The sequence below is a fragment of the Saccopteryx bilineata genome, chromosome 6, assembly GCF_036850765.1.
Source record: "Saccopteryx bilineata isolate mSacBil1 chromosome 6, mSacBil1_pri_phased_curated, whole genome shotgun sequence".
Lineage (NCBI taxonomy): Eukaryota > Metazoa > Chordata > Mammalia > Chiroptera > Emballonuridae > Saccopteryx > Saccopteryx bilineata.
In genome coordinates this window covers 27,679,627-27,700,011 of record NC_089495.1, presented here as the reverse complement: position 1 = coordinate 27,700,011, position 20,385 = coordinate 27,679,627, and the positions used below count along the sequence as shown (strand labels likewise).

The window sequence follows — 20,385 nt, the reverse complement described above, 5'->3', positions numbered from 1 at the left end:
AAATAAAAATGAAAATACGACATATCAGAATCTATGGGATGCAGCAAAAGCAGTAATAAGAGGAAAGTTCATATCACTTCAGGCCTACATGAACAAACAAGAGAGAGCTGAAGTAAACCACTTAACTTCACACCTTAAGGAACTAGAAAAAGAAGAACAAAGACAACCCAAAACCAGCCGAAGAAAGGAGATAATAAAAATCAGAGCAGAAATAAATGAAATAGAGAACAGAAAAACTATAGAAAAAATCAATAAAACAAGGAGCTGATTCTTTGAAAAGATCAACAAAATTGACAAACCCTTGGCAAGACTCACCAAGGAAAAAAGGCACAGGACTCAAATAAATAAAATCCAAAATGAAAGAGGAGAGATCACCACAGACATCATAGATATACAAAGAATTATTGTAGAATACTATGAAAAATTATATGCCACCAAATACAACAATCTAGAAGAAATGGATAAATTCCTAGAACAATACAACCTTCCTAGACTGAGTCATGAAGAAGCAGAAAGCCTAAACAGACCAATCAGCAGGGAGGAAATAGAAAAAACTATTAAAAACCTCCCCAAAAATAAAAGTCCAGGCCCAGATGGTTATACTAGTGAATTCTATCAAACATTCAAAGAAGACTTGGTTCCTATTCCACTCAAAGTCTTCCAAAAAATTGAAGAAGAAGCAATACTTCCAAACACATTTTATGAGGCCAACATAACCCTCATACCAAAACCTGCAAGGATGGCACAAAGAAAGAAAACTACAGACCAATATCTCTAATGAATACAGATGCTAAAATACTAAACAAAATACTGGCAAACTGAATACAACAACATATTAAAAAAATAATACATCATGATCAAGTGGGATTCATCCCAGAATCTCAAGGATGGTTCAACGTACGTAAAACAGTTAACATAATACACCATATCAACAAAACAAAGAACAAAAACCACATGATCTTATCAATAGATGCAGAAAAGGCTTTTGATAAAATACAACACAATTTTATGTTTAAGACTCTCAACAAAATGGGTATAGAAGGAAAATATCTCAACATGATAAAGGCCATATATGATAAACCATCAGCCAACATCATATTAAACGGCATAAAATGGCATAAAAGGACTTTCTACCTTAAATCAGGAACAAGACAGGGTTGTCCACTCTCTCCACTCTTATTTAACGTGGTCCTAGAAGTTCTGGCCAGAGCAATCAGACAAGACAAAGAAATAAAAGGCATCCATATCGGAAAAGAAGAAGTAAAGGTATCACTTTTTGCTGATGATATGATCCTATACATCGAAAACCCGAAGGACTCCACAAAAAGATTATTAGAAACAATAAACCAATACAGTAAGGTCGCAGGATACAAAATTAACATACAAAAGTCCATAGCCTTTCTATATGCCAACAATGAAATATTAGAAAACGAACTCAAAAAAATAATCCCCTTCACGATTGCAAAAAATAAAATAAAATACCTAGGAATAAACATAACAAAGAATGTAAAGGACCTTTATAATGAAAATTACAAAGCATTGTTAAGGGAAATCGAAAAAGATACAATGAGATGGAAAAATATTCCTTGTTCTTGGATAGGAAGAATAAATATAATCAAAATGGCCATATTACCCAAAGCAATATACAAATTTAATGCAATTCCCATCAAAATCCCTATGAGATTTTTTAAAGAAATGGAACAAAAAATCATCAGATTTATATGGAACTATAAAAAACCCCGAATAGCCAAAACAATCCTAAGGAAAAAGAATGAAGCTGGGGGCATTACAATACCTGACTTTAAACTATATTATAGGGCCATGATAATCAAAACAGCTTGGTATTGGCAGAAAAATAGACACTCAGACCAATGGAACAGAATAGAAAGCCCAGAAATAAAACCACATATATATGGTCAAATAATCTTTGATAAAGGGGCCAACAACACACAATGGAGAAAAGAAAGCCTCTTCAACAAATGGTGTTGGGAAAACTGGAAAGCCACATGCAAAAGAATGAAACTCGACTACAGCCTGTCCCCGTGTACTAAAATTAATTCAAAATGGATCAAAGACCTAAATATAAGACCTGAAACAATAAAGTACATAGAAGAAGACATAGGTACTAAAATCATGGACCTGGGTTTTAAAGAACATTTTATGAACTTGACTCCAATGGCAAGAGAAGTGAAGGCAAAGATAAATGAATGGGACTACATCAGAATAAAAAGTTTTTGCTCAGCAAGAGAAACTGATATCAAAATAAACAGACAGCCAACTAAATGGGAAATGATATTTTCAAACAACAGCTCAGATAAGGGCCTAATATCCAAAATTTACAAAGAACTCATAAAACTCAACAACAAACAAACAAACAAACCAATAAAAAAATGGGAAGAGGACATGAACAGATACTTCTCCCAGGAAGAGATACAAATGGCCAACAGATATATGAAAAGATGCTCAGCTTCATTAGTTATTAGAGAAATGCAAATCAAAACTACAATGAGATACCACCTCACCCCTGTTAGATTAGCTATTATCAACAAGACGGGCAATAGCAAATGTTGGAGAGGCTGTGGAGAAAAAGGAACCCTCATTCACTGTTGGTGGGACTGTAAAGTAGTACAACCATTATGGAAGAAAGTATGGTGGTTCCTCAGAAAACTGAAAATAGAACTACCTTATGACCCAGCAATCCCTCTACTGGGTATATACTCCAAAACCTCAGAAACATTGATACGTGAAGACACATGTAGCCCCATGTTCATTGCAGCACTGTTCACAGTGGCCAAGACATGGAAACAACCAAAAAGCCCTTCAATAGAAGACTGGATAAAGAAGATGTGGCACATATACACTATGGAATACTATTCAGCCATAAGAAATGATGACATGAGATCATTTACAGCAAAATGGTGGGAACTTGATAACATTATATGGAGTGAAATAAGTAAATCAGAAAAAACAAGAACTATATGATTCCATACATTGGTGGAACATAAAAACGAGACTAAGAGACATGGACAAGAGTGTGGTGGTTACCAGGGGTGGGGGGAGGGAGGACATGGGAGGGAGGGGGAGGGGCACAGAGAACTAGATAGAGGGTGGTGGAGGACAATCTGACTTTGGGTGAGGGGTATGCAACATAATTTAATGACAAAATAACCTAGACATGTTTTCTTTGAATATATGTACCCTGATTTATTAATGTCATCCCATTACCATTAATAAAAATTTATTTAAAAAAAAAAAAAAAGAAGTCTGTAGCCTATGCTAGTGTAGAAGAGCCTAGAAGTCTGTTGGAGAATTTAAAGGTATCGCTCAAAGTTGCAGACACTATTCCACCATAGATGAAGCCAGTATATCAAGGGAAAAGATGCAGAAAGAAATGTCTGTGATTGAGGAGAAGAGCATACTTAGTTTCCAGACTTTAAGGACAAATCAGGCTATTGTGATGGATGCGATTCTGGGAAGCATATATTGTGGGCTTTAACCTAATACCTAGCACAAAATAGATGAGATTATTAAAAGTTGTTTCCTTAATTTCCCTTTTCTCAAATCATTTATCATCTTCTACTGCCTTGTATTAAAATTATGGAGAAGAAACTTTCCTTATTTTTTCCCTTCACACTTAACTGGGTCAAGACTATTAGATAGAATAATTACATAATAAATATCTACTACATGAATGAGTAGCAGTGAATATAGAAGAAGTCTTTATTTTCACCTGAACAATAAAGGGCCCAGTGAGGAGTCAGTAAGAAGATGTCAGACCACAACTCAACAAATAATTACTGAACGTCTAACATATACTAGGCCAAGTGGTAAATGCTACAGGTATAAGGGTGAATGGCTCTATACTGACTACCAGAGGCAGCAATTTATGTCTATACATTGAAAAAGAATCCAGGCCAGTATAAAGACACTGAACATATTGTATAGAAAGAGGGAAATAGTCTGGTACTTGGAAAATAACAAGACTAATTAATTCAGACTTGGAGTGTTGGTGAAGGCCTTGTGGAAGAAATGACACCTAAGCTAAAACACGAAGGAAAAATAAGTTAAACAGGTTGAGGATTAGGTTGAGAGAAAGAGTTTTCAGGCAGAGGTAACAGAATGCATAAGGTATTACATGCCCACATGGGCATAGGGTATTCCGAAAATTATGAAGTTTGTTTGGTTGAATAATACAGGAAGTGGTGAGAGGGCAGGAAGGAAAACACTAATAATTAAGATGATCGAGAGAAACTGATATGATTAAAAATATATAAAGTTGAAATCAGATCATAAACCTATTAAGTACTTTGAAGTAATGGTGAGCTACTAAAGAGATTTAAACATGGTACTGATGTTACCAGAATGTATATTTTTAAAAGATCAGATAAACTGATGTAGGACAAGGCTAGATACAGGGAGGAAATTGTAGAAATCCTAGTTAGGAATAAAGATGGCCTGAACTTTCAAACTTTCCTGGGACACCCTTTTCTTATCATTTGGTTTCTGTCTTACTATGGCTGCTGTTACTTTTCCATCTCCTTTGCAGTGATTTCTGACCTTTTCTATATCTAAATGTTGCTATCCTCCAGGGCTCAGTGCTCAGCTCTATTTCCTTTTCTATTCACACTCATTATCTGGTGATCTCATACAAACTAATGGCTTTGAATATCATCTGGACACTGACAAGCCCTAGATGTATGTCACCAGACAGGACTCTCTTCTGACCTCCGGACACATATATTCAACTTGCCTACTCAACCTGTCCATTTATGTTTAATAGGTATTTCAAAGTTAGCATTTATAACAATGAACTCTTGATTCTCCCGGATTTACTATCCCAAGCTTTTCCCATATCAGTAATGACTACTCCCTCCTTGTAGTTGCATAGCTAAAATTTCAGAATCATCCATAACACTTTTCTTCCTCTTAAGTCTATGTTTAGTCCATCAGCAAATCCTTCTGACTGTGCTTTCAAAAGATATGTAGGATAATACTTGTTTTTATCATTTCTGATGCTATCTGGCTCCAGACCCAATCGTCTTGGACCCAGGTACTGTCATAGCCTAGTTAGTTGTAATACATAATTGTTATAGTAGATCATTCTAAGGGGTCTCCTTGCTTCTCCTTTTATTCCCTGTATGTTTACATTCAATACAGCAGGGACAGTTTACCGTTGAAAATACTGGATCACATCCACATGAATAAAAACCCTCAAAGGCTTTCCATCATGCTCAGAGTAAAGGACAAAGTCATGACGATGGCCTGTATTACCTTTGACTGTTTTCCCCCTTGCCCCATATCTCTGATCTTAGTTATGGAGAGGTAATTCCTCCCGTTGTCACTCTGCCCCAGACATCCTGGCCACCTCAGACAGTCCACGCAAGCTTCCATCTCACAGCCTTTGAACCCTGCTGTTCCCTTTGCCTGGAATGCTCTCCCCCCAGATATCCAGAATGCTTATTTCCTTGCTTTTCTTCAGGTCTCCTCTTAAATGTAACTTTATTTTATACAGAACTTCCCTGAAACACTTGCTACACCAAAAAGGAACACTCCCTCCAACTTTCCCTAAGCCCCTTACCCTGTTTTATTTCTCTTCACAACACGTACCACCAGCTCAGCAGCACTCCGCACTGTATATGTCCTGGGTGGTTTGTTTCTATCTCCCCTCACGGAGAGTGTGAGCTTTGTGGATGCAGAAACTGTATCTGCTGTGCTCAGTGCTGACTTTCCACCACCTAGAACACTTCCTGGCACGTGGTAAGCACCCAATAAAGAGCTGCTGAATGAATGGAGCTATATCTATGAGTAGAATAAAATGAAATAAAGTTGACGAAATCTTTTTAAGTGGTAGAACACTCAGATTATAATGATGTATTGGGTACTGAGCAGGAGAAGGAAAAAAAATGAGAGGGGTCTAGAAGGCTGTCCAAATTCTTACCTCGACAACTGAGTTGCTGGGATAGTATGCACTAGAGAAGATGGGCACAGGACTGAATTAAGAACAGGGACAAAGAAGGATAATTTTAATTTTGAAAAGCTGCGGTTCAGCTAGAGATGACTGGGTGGTAGCTGACTCTAGAACCATTCACTGGATTCGTACTTGCTCTGTTAGGTACAACCAGCTCTGGAAAGCAAACGAAGAGAGAGTCTGGGGTCCTGAGTTATTCTTTCTACCCTGAACAGGAACTGGCTGAACTCCTCAGGAGCACAGAGACTCTCAGAAAGCCACATCCCCAAGCCTCCGAGGAATCTCCTTGTCTAAACGCAACCATTTTCCAGCCTAACTCTGGGGGTGCGTGTCGCCGTTCAGAGCCTACTATATTTTACTGCACCTCCTGACATTGTTACACAACATTTATTGAAAGCACATTTGATGGTAATGAAGTTTCTATTAACTATGATTAAATCTCATAAAGCACCTGAAGATAATTTAAGATGTGCAGAAGCAGAAAATGAAACATTCAGTTTAGTACATTAGGAAACGTAATTGATTAAATTATCTCATTTACAATAAGTGCTTTCATGAGCTGTGCACCGCACACATCTCCCCCAGTTTGTCATGATGACTTGCCAACAGATATCTGAAGACTTTCTTTTTTTTTTTTCCTTTTTATTCAATTTCTTGGGGTGACATCGGTTCATACAACCCTACAGAGCTCACGTGTACAACTCAACAAGACGCCATCTGCACACTGCAGCGGGCGCTCGCCACCCAGGTCAAGTCTCTTCCCAGCATCTTTTATCCCTACCTTGCTTCCCCTCTTCCACCTACCCCGCCCTCCTTCCCCTCTGGCAATCACCGTTCTTTTTCTGTCTTTTTTTTTCTTTTTGCTAAAGGACATCACTTTCCTTTGACACCTCCGCACTGCAAAGCGGGCTCCTCAGCCCGCCTGCGCACGGAGGTCTGCGTGCGAGGCTCTGAGTGGTGTTTCTATCCGCCGGGCCCTGCGGAGGATCATGCGCTCAGCTATATACAGGAACAGGTTGTTTCTCAATTATCTCCATCATTGACTTTGATTTTGCATCAGTGATGATTCATGGACCCTTAAACTAAGCCCCTCTCTTTTCACTGAGCAACTGCGCCTGGATCTCTATGATGCATTGCTAACCATGCGGCTTACAGGACCCCAACTGCATTCCTCGGGGAGCCTTTTGCAATCATATTGATTCTGTTAAGGCTTTATTTTTAGGAAATGACAAATTAAAATAGTTTAAGTGATTTGGTTGCAGTATCCAGCAATTAAGGTTGGTGTTCAGGAGCAAGAACCCCAAGCAAAAACTAATTCAGGAGTCCCCAAGGACTAGGAATAGCTACTGTGGAGTTTATGGCTGGAAGTACAGATGTAACCAAATTAGAATGGCGCAGGCCTCACCAACTAAGCATGAAATTAAGTTTTAGCAAACACACGTGCATTTCTACACAAGTCTCACACTGGCCACCACATGGATACCTGTGATCCTGCTTGTGCTGCACCCAGAACCGGTGGATGCCCTGGGCTCTGAGCGGGAGGCAGCTGAGGGTCCACTTACCCAAGCTGTCACTGTGAGGTCTAGACTCAGACACAGCCAAATATGCGGTGACTCGTTTTATTATTCTCCCTCCCTCAACATGTACATACACAGACACACAACCACACAGGACACAAGCATGTTCCCCTACTCTCTATCTTCCTGTGATTTCAAGATCGAGCATACATGATGTCAGAGGGTTGCCACCTAAGTACCCAACTATTACTTTCTGGGCAGCAGACAGCCCGGAAAAGAAGTTAAGAAAGTTTGTTCTTGTTGTTCTGCAGATATCTCAGACTCGGCAAGCAATGGCCTCTCTATATCTCAAGCCTGACTGAAGCAACATAATAAACTATGAACATAAATAGCTTTACTGGGTCTTTCTCTCCTGTCTCTGACCCCTGTCCCAAGGTGCCTATTTCTGTCTATCTTCACAGGGTCTTAATTCTTTCAAAGAAGGTGGCTAATAAGAGCTGTTAACTCTCCAAAGCTATTTGAATTTTAATACCCTTGGATTTAAAAGATCAAAAGCCATTTATCTGCTACTCAAACGGGTGATACTGGCCAGGGACATCTTACACAAGATTTACAAACCCAACCTGCCGGGCTGTTGCGCCTCACGCTCCTGCTGCTAAGAGCTGTGTTGCTGATACCCTTGATCTCGAGTGTGCTTACATATAACTGGGCACTTGAGCATCACTCAGTGAACATACTACAATGTATATTCCCAAGTGCCCCTGGCCCAGTACCAGGGATTCTAATTCAGTTGTTCTATTTGGAGGTGGGGCATATTTAACAACCCTGTACCATACCACAAGAGTCTCATGCACGTGGCTGTTGATCTACCTTTTGAGAAACATTTTTCTAAGGCAGTGGTTCTCAGGCTGAGCTGCACACTGGAGACACTGGGGAGCTTTTAAACTGAGAGATCATTGGGTTTTAACCCCCACCCCCCATTATGATATCACTGGCATGGGGTACAGCCTGGGAGTCTGGATTTTTAAAAGCCCTTCACATGGTCGTCACATTTAGTCAATGCTGAGAACCATAGGGTCAAGTGCTCATCTGCCAACCTTCCCTCTCTGCTCCTTTCCCCAAATCTATTGGCTGCACAAGAGGGAGAGATCGTCAAGGAAGCTCCTGGAAGCTAGCCTGTATTTAGAGAGCTCGAGCTGGCACCGGCCCTCAAATTTCTAGATCCTGTTAGTTTCACTGTGCAACAGTGCGTCCTCGTTTACCCAGTTGCCATGAAGGTCACAGTTTGCATCTTAGGCTCCTCCCCTAGGTGGAAAGGTGTGGAGTCAGGCTTTGGTCCCAGGCTGCTATCACGGAAGTGCGTACTGACAAATATCGATTAATTTTAATGCTATAAATCTCAGAAGAATTCTAGGTCTCATTTGCAGAGTAATGGGCTTATAGGTGGGTGGAATCAAAGGAGAGATATACTTTTATTCTGAGGGCAGGGAGGGATGTGTATATTTCTTTCTGATTTAAACTTCTGATATGTGACTCCAAACCCAATGAGCAGAAGTTCCGGAAGCCCTGGATCTTGGTACAAACTTCAGTTCTTTTTGGCTCCTAAGCAAATACAACAGTAAGGCAGCAAATATGAGAATAAATTATATTCACAAGAGGAAAGATAACTTACTTTGGGGTTTTATTTCATGAAGAGGTTTTTTATCTAAAAGAAAGAAAGAGAAAGAAAAAGTTGCATTTAATAAATTTTCATGGAGAAGGTCTATTTCCTATATCACTTTGTCTACGTCTATAAATGAAACATTTTCTCTGTTTTATGCAGATATTACGTATTATGTTGTCTGTGTTTTTTTCCTTTTCTTTCTAATTTTTTATTTTCCTTTTTTTGAAATATTGTTAGGATGACAACATCCTAATTCCCTTTTTAACTTTCCCTCAGGCTTACTAGAGTTTCTCCCTGTTGCATTTGCTTGATTCTGATCGGCAAGATGAGAGCAGTGAGCTTGCAGCCTGCCCTGTTCTAGATGCAGCCAGCAGATGCTCAGGTAAGGGATGCTATTCCACTATACATGACGATGGAAGAATGAACCAGGGAATGAATGTTTAAAGGGACCCCGCATTGGTCTGCAGTTAGCATAGCCTGATAAAAACTTCAAACTATGTTGTTTACGCATTCTTGTGGTGTATATGTTCAGTATTGTGAGCAAGTTGGAGGTGTTTTTTTTTTTAAAGAAATCTCACTCTTTTTGTTCCTTTATTTGGTAAAATGTGTATAGTTTCTCTGAATGGAAAGGTGTCATTTCATAACCATGGTATTGAGCCGTGCAGCTGTCAGATGAGGTGGGTACAGGAAAAAGACATTCAGCCTTTTACCTAAGCAGGGCCGCCCCGGCACCAGAGCTCAGGTGAGGTATTGCTCTAATTCTCCTGACTCTTCTCCACCCACCCTCTTCTGCCCTGTCTGCCATCACCCAGTAACCCTGCAGTCACCTTGTAAATCCCTTTGAGACTTGGCCTCATTCGCTCCCTCCCCATTCCCACTTCCTGGGCCCATCCCAGGCCGACAACTCCCCTGCATGGAAGAAATGGGGAAACCTACACTTCAGACACTGAGGCCAAGATTCCAGAAGGCCTGCGTGGTGAGTCCTCCCTCTCATCAGTCCCTTCCGGGGCTCAGATGGGACCCTGTCAGACTGCAAGCACTGAGGCTGTTTCTGGGTGGCCACAGAACCGGACGATGGTGAGGAGACCTTGAAAGGTCACCTTGTGCAGTTCCCTTCCTCTGCCTGCCTGAAGGCGAGCCAAGCGTGGAGAGACACTGTCATGTTCGATTATGTTTTTGACTGAATCAACTCTAGTACAGTACGCATTTGAGAACTTCATAAATATTATCCGACTGACTGCTCTGTAACCCCTCCCAGGCAGAGAGATGCAGCTATTGTATATACCGAATCCTATAGGACATTTCTCTTACCCTAACCCACTTCCTTCACTCAATACTGATTTTGACAGAAAACCCTTGCAGTGTGATTTAAGTACAACTCTTGTGTGTTTTGCCGTCTGATTTGTTAAGGGAGTAGCTGTTAAAAGTTGCATGGAAATTACATTCTTGGAAATGGGCCACATTTCCCCCCCCCCCCCAATATATGGGGAAAGTTAATTGGCAAATGGCAATTTCTGGCAAATCTTCTTTAAATTAAAAATCCTCATAAAAGACAATAATTTCTTCCATGTGATATGATTTTATTCAGATTTTTATGCAGATTTCTTAAAAACAGACAACACTCATGTTCTGCTTATCACATAAGTTTAATACCACATTTTTTTCCTGAGAGCATGTGATGTCCCCACAAAGTCCAGGTGCTAATGCACTCAAGAATTAGAATAAAACGACTGTGCTGGTTTGAACCCAACTTGAGTATTTGCTTATTGCATGCTATCTGACAGCATTTGGCACGGGCACAGTGATGCTGGCAGACCAAGGCCAAGCCATCTGAAGTGACGCGTTGCTAGGACCACACAGAAAGACATGCAGAACATCTGCTTAGGAGCCTGGCTGAGCTTAACTGCATTTTCTTCCTTCTAAACCACAGCAACAGAGAGGTAGCAAAATGAAACTGCATTAAAAGTGGGTGATATATAAAACTACTCCTTAGAAAAATAAATCAAATGCAGCCAGGCTGTGAAAACACCGAGGTGGTAGTGCTCTACCAGGGGTAGCACTGAAGAGAGAAAGAGTAACTGACAAGCCAGAGCTAAGGTCCCAAGTCAGAACTCAGGCCCAAGGGCACACAGGACAGAGGTGTGGGGCACTTCCCCTCTGAGCCGGCTCTGGTGACGTCATTCCTGGCAATGTGGCATAATGGGATTAATGCACACTCTCACAGTTGGAACAGGATTTAAATCTTGAATTTTTGTATTCTGTCTCTGTGATCACAGTGTCCTCCAAAGTGAAACGGGAATGATCTTTTCCTTGAAGATTGGTACCAGGGATTAAGCATGATGGATGTGATGTGTGCAGCACAGGGCTGGCACACGCTAAGCATCAATAAATGGTAGCTGATAACTATTATTATCATTTCACAGTATTCTAAACAGGAGCATTATCACTTGTTCAGAGGGAAAAAATGACTCTCGGAGAGGAGTCACAATTCCAAATTTCTAGCGCATTTCAGGGCACTTGAATGGGAGTTAAGACATTTGTGTCTAGTTCTGGCTTCTGCTGAGGACAAGTTACAACATCAGTTTCCTGATTTGGATAAAACAGGGCAGGGACCAGAAGACCCCTGTGGGATCAGTAGCTTTCACCCTCTATAAATCAGCAGAATAACAACTAATGACACTCCATTTGAAATCCATTTGAAATGACTTCCTAGAACAGAGTAAAAATTATTCAACAGGCTTCTGCTCTGCCGTGGGATTCGGTGCGCTACGGTCCGGCACGTCTTGCTTGTCAGTGTGCATCCTCTCTCAGAAAAGGCTGTAAGTCACCGGTGCACCAGAGAGCTTTCATCCCCTAGCATCAGCATCAAAATTGGGTCCTGCTGGATTTTTTTCTCTCTGAAATACCAGTGTCATGCCAGCATGGAACGTTTTCCCAGCTTGAAATGTCTGAATAGTCTCTGATCCATGAGCCTGAGACGGCTACTCATTGACCCCACTATCTTTTGCAAGAACTGCCTGTCTGACTCTCCAGGTTCTTTCATTCTGTCTGCATAATCATTTCCTCACAAGGCTGAGGGCTTGTGCCCACTTGGCCTTGGTTAACCAAGTCTTCTCTGCTTGAATTTTAGCTCTCCCCAAGGCCATGTTCAAACGACCCCTTAGTATAAATAAATTAACTCTTTAAGGCCATAGTTCTTCGTGTTGGCTGCACATCAGAGTCAGCTGGAAAGGTTCCATATTTTATTTTTTATTTTTAAATACCCATGCCTGGGCCGCACTCCAAGAGCTCTTGATTAATTGGGGTTTGTGTTTTTGTAATCACTGAGGGCACCATCAGTCCACAGAGGTGGACCGCCACAACAGAGGTGGTGGTCTGTGTACTGAGATTCAGTTAGTCCTGCCTCCCTAGGAGCCGTCGGGGTGGCTGTAGTATCTGGATGGGCGCAGGAAGATGCCTTTTTTATTCTGCAGGCAGAGAAATAGACTTCTGAGCCAGGAGCAGCTGAGCTGCAGTTTGTGAAAATCAAAAGTTTTCCAAGGGTCTAATATACATCGAGAGGTACCTTCTGGGTAAATGGAAATTGATAATAAGTAATTATATCTCAGTGTTATAATTATCTTGTGTACTTTTAAACTAAAGACGTAGGAGTGTTTTTTAAATTTTAATAGAGTCTTAAATTGTCATGTGTTTTTTTAGGTTATATATACAAGTCTAGGCTTTTTTCCCTTATGATTATATGTATGTATAAGTAATCTCTGCATTTTCCATTTCTACACATGTTACACCATGGAAGAGTGTCTGATTTACAATAATCCTCTCAATTTATACCACAAGTATGTGTCCTTTTAAATTCTCAGAAATTTGTGTATTCACTCTCATATGATGTAATTAAACTTTTAAAGGATAAAAAGATTATGTGCACACTTATACACTCATAAGTTAGCAGGAAACTGCATGAAATTGATAGCTATGGATCATTTTTACTATAAAAACATGAAATTGTCTTTTATATAATATTTTGCAGTCTGCTTTTGTTCTCTCGTACTATAACGCAAATATTGCTTTCTTTGTGTGTGCATATAATACATTTATGAGAGGGAGGAGATAAGACAGAACAATCTACCTTTTTTTATTTTTGATGGTGATTCATTTCTTTTCCAAATTTAATTTCTTGCTTTCTTTGTTATATGGGATGCTCCCAAAGCATTTCCATGGTATCCATTGTTCTTAGGAGATATTTATAGCTGCACCCCTATCTTCCCACCCACACACCCACTTCCAGCCTTATCTGTTCTTTGCCAGAAAACAAACGTGGCCAGCTTGGTGCAGCCCACACGCTGCGATCTCAGAGCGCAGGCCCGAGGAGGCGCTGCAAGTGTGGATAGATGCGGTCAGTCTCCAACTGTGGACTGAGCAAGGGGCTGTCCTCAGAACCTGTGGGTTGGGAGTATTTGAAATTGGCTCCTATGAGTTTTGGCCACTACACAAATATGTCATTTTTGAAATTCAGGCATTAGAGCCACTCAGTATGGATTAAACCCCATCCACCCCCGAAGCTACTCTTCACCAGGCAGCAGGTCATATATGTTATTATCATTAATAATTACCACTTTATTTTTCACAAAACCAGCCATGTCCCTGTTTTCATCTCCAAAGACCATTTTTATTATTTCCTTCTTCATAGATCAGATTCTTTGAAACCTTTTTCATCCCCCTAAAAGACATATGTTGACAGTTTAAATTTACCCTCCACAGACTTTGTAATCTTAAATATTTCAGGAGATGATTCTGAAGTCTGTGGAATAGTCAGTCTTCTCTGTTCACAGCCGTACTCTCTGGGATAGTTCTCTAGCATCAGCACACAGGACTCGACCATGATTCCCCCCTGCCTGCAAGCCACAGCCAACGCCTCTGCCCATCTGTATGGTATTCTATTAAGGATCCCATCACAGCAAATACGGCTGAGTTTCCACAGCACCTCAGTACAAATTCATGCTTTAGTCTGATCACTCCATCGCCACTGCAGCCTTCCCAAGAGTGCTAGTTCTTGTGCCCATGCCTCTGCCTCTCCCAGCAGGGCCTTCTCCCTCCAAACCTTCTCTGGAAAAATGTGCTGACTCCAAGGCATAGATCAATTAAAAAAATACTTTTCAATTACAGTCGACATATATTAGTTTCAGGTGTACAACATAGTGATCATTTACACAACTTATAAAGTTATCACCTGATAAGTCTGTTACCCATCTGACACCATGCATATAGTTGCTACAATATTACTGATTATATTCCCTACAGCAGCAGTCCCCAAACTTTTTACACATGGGGTCAGTTCACTGTCCCTCAGACCGTTGGAGGGCCGGACTATAAAAAAAAACTATGAACAAATCCCTATGCACACTGCACATATCTTATTTTAAAGTAAAAAAAAACCAAAAAACAAAAAACAACCAGGAACAAATACAATATTTAAAATAAAGAACAAGTAAATTTAACTCAACAAACTGACCAGTATTTCAATGGGAACTATGCTCCTCTCACTGACCACCAATGAAAGAGGTGCCCCTTCCGGAAGTACGGCGGGGGGCCGGATAAATGGCCTCAGGGGGCCGCATGCGGCCCGCATCCCATAGTTTGGGAACCCTTGCCCTATAGTATACTTTATATCACTGGGACTATTTTTCTACTGCCAATTTGTACTTCTTAATTCCTTTAACCTGCCAACCGTATTCCCCTGAAGCCCCTCCCATCTGGTGACAATTTGTTCTTTGTTTCTATGAGTTGGTTTCTGTTTTGTTTGTTCTTATATTTGTATTTTGGCTTCCACATATAAGCAAATTTATAAAGTATTTGTCTTTCTCTGACCTATTCCACCTAGTATAACCCACCCTCTATGTCCATTTATATCATTGCAAATGGTAATATTTTATTCTTTTTCATGGCTAATATTCTAGTGTGTATATGTACCACATCTTCTTTATTCATTCATCTACTGATGGACACTTAGGTTGTGCTGTATTGGCTATTGTAAATGGTACTACAGTGAACAGAGGGGTGCATATATCTTTTCAAATTAGTGTTTCTTTTACTAACCTATCTTCCAGATCATTGACTTGATCATCTGCTTCTTCTAATCTGCTTTGATTCCCTCTAATATATTCTTCACTGCAGTTATTGTATTCTTTATTTGTTTTTTTCTTTATAGCTCTTCATTAATCTTCTCACTGAGTTCATATTTTTTTTCCCCCTAAGTTCATTGAGAAACCAGTGTTTAGAACTCTGTATCTGGGAGATTGCTGTGTCAATGTCATTTAGTTCTTTTTCTGGAGGTTTGTCCTGTCCTTTCATTTTGGACATATTCCTGTCTCTTCATTTTGTCTGACTCCCTGTGGCTGTTCATCTCCTAGGCTCTGCAGAGTGGTCTCAGGTAGTGGGTGTTCTGTGAGGTCCAGTGGTGCAAGCTCCCTGGTTATGTGAGCTGAATGCTTTAGGGGTATCTCTTATGGGGGCTGTGTGTGCCCTCTTGTTGTAGTTGAGCCCCGATTGCTGTCTACACATCAGCTCAAGTGACTGACCCTCAGGCTGACCAGCTGTGAAAGCTGCCTATAACTACAGTGGATAATCTGTTGTAAGGGGGCTGATCCCATGGAACAGGTGTTGCTTCTGAGGGCCTCTCGTACCAGCCAGGTTTGATCTTCAGATGTATCATTTTGGAGCTGGTTGGTACTCTGTGTGGTCTCCAACTGGCCATCAGGTGTATTGGTTCTGAAGCCTTTTGGGAAGGGCTTCATTGCAGGCCAAGTTCAACTGCCATTTGTGCTTGACTTGTGGCTACCTGGTGTAAGCTACAAAATAATCTGCAGTTTGTTGCCATTTGTACTGTGCTTGGAGGCATCTGGAAGGGGCTATGTTGCAAACAGGCTGATGCTACTGGCCAGGCTTGGGGATCCTTTGCTGGGAGCATCACAATGTGAACTGAGGCTGCTGCCAGTTGTTCCAGGCCTGTGGTTGGTTAGCTGAAGCTCCATTCTGCACCAACACTGGCCACACATTATGCCAGGCTTGGGACTACCTGATATGAGTTAAAATACCAATTGAGACTATTTACCACTTGTGTGAGGTTCAGCTGCTTAGTTAGAAGTACAGGGTATGCCTAGATCAGTTGCTACTTGTTTGGGGGTTGTGAACATTTGAGAGGTTTTTAGGAAAGTTTGCAGCTTGCACCAGTGCATGCTGTTTTTGTGGAAAAGCTGCTGGAAGAGGCTTCATCTGGGTGCTGTGGAGTGGGGCAGCAATTGGCAGGGCCAACAATGTTAGCTAGGTCAATGGAATGTTTAGATTTGGCACCTGATGGCTGGATTCAAAAAAGGAACAAATACCTTTGCTAACACTTTTGTCTTCAGATTGAACAGCCCAGACCCCTGCATCTCTCACCCTGAAGCTAGTCAGTTTAGTTCCTCTGGAAATGCTGCTGGTGCTTTTGGAGCTACTGCTCATGCAATGGGGCCTGAGCTAGTTTGTGAGTCTCTCTGTGCAAGCCCCCAAAGGGGAATGCCTTGGATTTCCGCAGCGAGCTCAGTCTAGTTCAGATGCAATCCACGGCTGGTTTTCACAGTCAGATGTTATGTGGACTCCTCTTTCCCGCACTAGTGCCCCAGGGTGGGGAACTGGCTATGGGGTTGAGACGCCCTGCTCCTTCAGAGCTAAAATATCCATCCTTATTCTCAATGAAGACCCTGTGGGAGTGGGATGTGTCCATTTCACATCTCCATCCCTACCACTATTGTCGTGGTTTCTTCTCGACATCCTTAAAGAATTCTGTTCAGCTAGTCTTTCAGGTGGTTCTCAGTGATTGTTTTTCTATAATTTAGTTGTACTTTAGAGGTGATAATGGGAGGAGGCCAGCACCACATTTGCCTACTCCATCTTGACCTGAAGTTTCTTTTTATTATCAAGGCACTAAAGTAGAAAAGTGTATAGCAGGTGGATGACAAAGGGGAGACATTTTATGATTATTTGTTGTATTTTGTTTACTTTCATTCTCTTTATGCTTAATTCCACTCATGACACTTGAGTTTAAGTCTTATCAAAAGGCACAAAAGGGAAACTTTTAGACTTATAGAATTAAAAAAAAATGTTTTCACTAAAACACGAGTATGGAGCTATCCCTGCTTTATTTTCTTCTTTAATTGAACACAATGGAAATTTTAGTCATGAGCCACTCCACTCTGTCTCTTTAAAGCTTGTTACTCGCTGGTCTTCTCATCAAGTCCCATAATGGCAAAATGTTTACTGGGGCATGGGGGAGAGATTGTTGCTAAGCCGCTAATGATACCATATGTTCTAAAACCTACATTCTTATTACTCTTGTGGGTTTGCAATACCATATCCACATTTGCTATGCAGTATACATGAAAGCAACTCTGAATTAATCAATTGTTTGTTATGCAGAAAGCAGCTATAATAAAAAAGGAGCACCTACTCTGTATTATGTATATAAATGGAATAACAATGGGTTTTTAATATTAAAACTACTTGGGAGAATTAGCAAGCAGTAGGACATTTCATGACAACTTAAGAATGGGTTGCGCTAGCACGTTATCTTGCTGATGCCGTTTTCATTTCTTGGCTATATAAAGTTTAACTACGCTATAATTAAGCAATTGTTCAGTGCAGCTGCTGCTCAGATATGAACTTATCCAACAAACGTTTTAAGGATGATTCAAGTATGATTCTGGACTTTTGGCTTTTAAGAAAGGAAATAATGGGTTTTGTTTCAAAGGGACACCCATCAGTTATAATCCTATATATAAATTAGGTCTTCCACAAACCACTAGCAAAATATAAAAGCTGTTTCAGATGCACTGAGCTAACTTCATAATGAAAATTCTTATTTGGTTCCCTAGGAAAGACAGGGAAGGGCCTCATGTAATTACTGTAACAGATAACAACGAGGTTTAGGATGGTCCCAGAGAAAATGCTTACTGAGGCAACCTTTACTTCGAGATGATTACAGGCTCACCTTCTCAGGGGCTTCCTGTAGGTTACTTAAGCACACCATTCAATAGACAACATTGTTCGATTATTAAATGGAGCTTGGGGTCGTTTATTTGAACCTGCTATTGTCTTTGTCCTTGATGTGGTCTCCCTACTGTCAGCTGAAACTTTTCCTGCCCATGTATCCATCAGAAACAAAAACCACAATTTAACTGGTATTTTAGTTTTTGAGCTATCCGTGTTGAACTGACCTATCTTACATCTTAATCAGGTAGTTTAACCTTGAAAATTTCCTCTCTTTCAGGCCCCTGGGTATTTTTCTCTAGGCTTGAGTCTCACTACACCTCAAGGCACTAATCTCCTTGGAAGCAGATCCATTTAATCTTCTCAAGCCAAAGCCCTTCCTTTCAGATCTGGGAATAAAGGAAGAGGGAGCAGGCTTTGCTTAGTTCTTAGGATCAAACTAAAATACCCTGCCATTTTCCCCCTTCAGTTCCTGCCAAGGAGGCAGGCTCATGTTATTTACCTCTGGCTGTGATCCTCCTTGGAGCATAGAGGCAGCTTAAGTTCAGCAAGTAGAAAGGGCGATGGTCACAAAACTACCTGATGTGGGTGTTTTAAGTTTAGAAAACACAGATCCATAACAAAACAAACAAATAAACAAAAAAACCCACAGATCCATAGAAGTTTCTTGTTTCTCAACAATCATGTCACACTTATCTTTCTGGAAACTAAGTGTTCTGTCATAAGGGCATTGGAGGTTTAGCTTATAGGTTCGATTTGGATCCTTGCACTAACTGCTATTGGCAAAGATTAACTCATCTTTCTATCACCAGTCTTGGGGCATTTAGTTTCTTGTTGAGAGCATTTAGGTGTGGCCATCTATGATCACTTAACACCATGGCTTTGTGCTCCAGTCACAAATGACCAAGCAACAATCACTCCCAAATATTAAAGTGATCCTTCAGTGCTGGCAGCTCCATCTCTGGGAGAGATGCAGCCCTCGGGGACAACAAAGGCAATCCAGAAAAGACCTGTCATGAAGTTTAAAGGCTGTATCTCCCTTCCCCAACCCCAAAAAAGTCTCAAACTCAGCATTTTCATCTGTCTAGGATTTCAGTGTGCATACTTTGAACTAGTTCTTGCAAAATGAAAAAGAATAGTTTTTAAACAGCAAACTGTTTTTTAATTTTAAAGGCTCTGTTAAAAGCTAAATAAAATCAAAGAATCATAGGCCCTCCAAGAGAAGTTGGGAATTGAGGAATTGCTTTAGGGTCTTGTTTGGCATAGGTGAAAAAAATAGGATGAAGGAAATTCCCAAACTGTAACATGACCTAGATCCTTCATGAAGCTCCTGCTCCATGAGGCTATTGCCAAGTGCTATTTTTTTTGTTTGTTTGTTTTTATTTTTCTGAAGCTGGAAACGGGGAGAGACAGTCAGACTCCCGCATGTGCCCGACAGGGATCCACCCAGCACACCCACCAGGGGCAAAGCTCTGCCCACCAGGGGGCGATGCTCTGCCCTTCTGGGGCGTCGCTCTGCTGCAACCAGAGCCACTCTAGCGCCTGGGGCAGAGGCCAAGGAGCCATCCCCAGCGCCCGGGCCATCTTTGCTCCAATGGAGCCTTGGCTGCAGGAGGGGAAGAGAGAGACAGAGAGGAAGGGGGGGGGGTGGAAAAGCAAATGGGCGCTTCTCCTATGTGCCCTGGCTGGGAATCAAACCCGGGTCCCCTGCACGCCAGGCCGACGCTCTACCGCTGAGCCAACCGGACAGGGCCGCCAAGTGCTATTTTAATCAAACCCAGCCTTCACTGGATCTGACTATCTTCAGAGCATGGCTAGTTTCCCCAAGAGCATCTGAACAGAATACCAGCAAGAAGAGCAGAAGGGTATTGGCATCTCTTAACCAGAATGCTGTTCAAGGCTTCCTGTAGAGATAGTAGTAGTATGCTATTCATTTTTGTTGACATTGATAGCCATTCTGTCTATAGGGAAAGAATATATTCTGGTGTTGGAGTCTTATAAACACATGTCTTTCCCACTGATAGGTAAATATACTCTATCCATCTCTATGATTTCTTAGTCACTGTAGACATCAAGCTTCTTGATCACACTTGATAGACATATTAATTATGCATTCTATGGAGACAAAAGATGCTAGAGAAAACACATGCTTTAAGTAGAAAAGGAAATACAGGAATGAGCCAATCTAGTAGAAAGGCTCACATAGCATTCTAAAC

At 41.1% G+C, this 20,385-nt stretch overlaps 1 protein-coding gene across 6 annotated transcripts in view; it reads right to left on the bottom strand.

Annotated features, from left to right (window-relative positions):
* The window catches only part of UNC5D (unc-5 netrin receptor D), a 534,428-nt gene that overhangs the window by 90,188 nt on the left and 423,855 nt on the right, over positions 1-20,385 (bottom strand). For 5 of the 6 annotated variants that reach the window (XM_066235599.1, XM_066235600.1, XM_066235602.1 and 2 more), the window contains one exon: positions 9,158-9,190. The exons of the other annotated variant lie outside the window; for it this stretch is intronic. In XM_066235599.1, the coding sequence (XP_066091696.1) occupies positions 9,158-9,190 (33 nt within the window). The remainder of the gene's footprint in view (positions 1-9,157; positions 9,191-20,385) is intronic. 6 annotated transcript variants of the gene reach the window in all.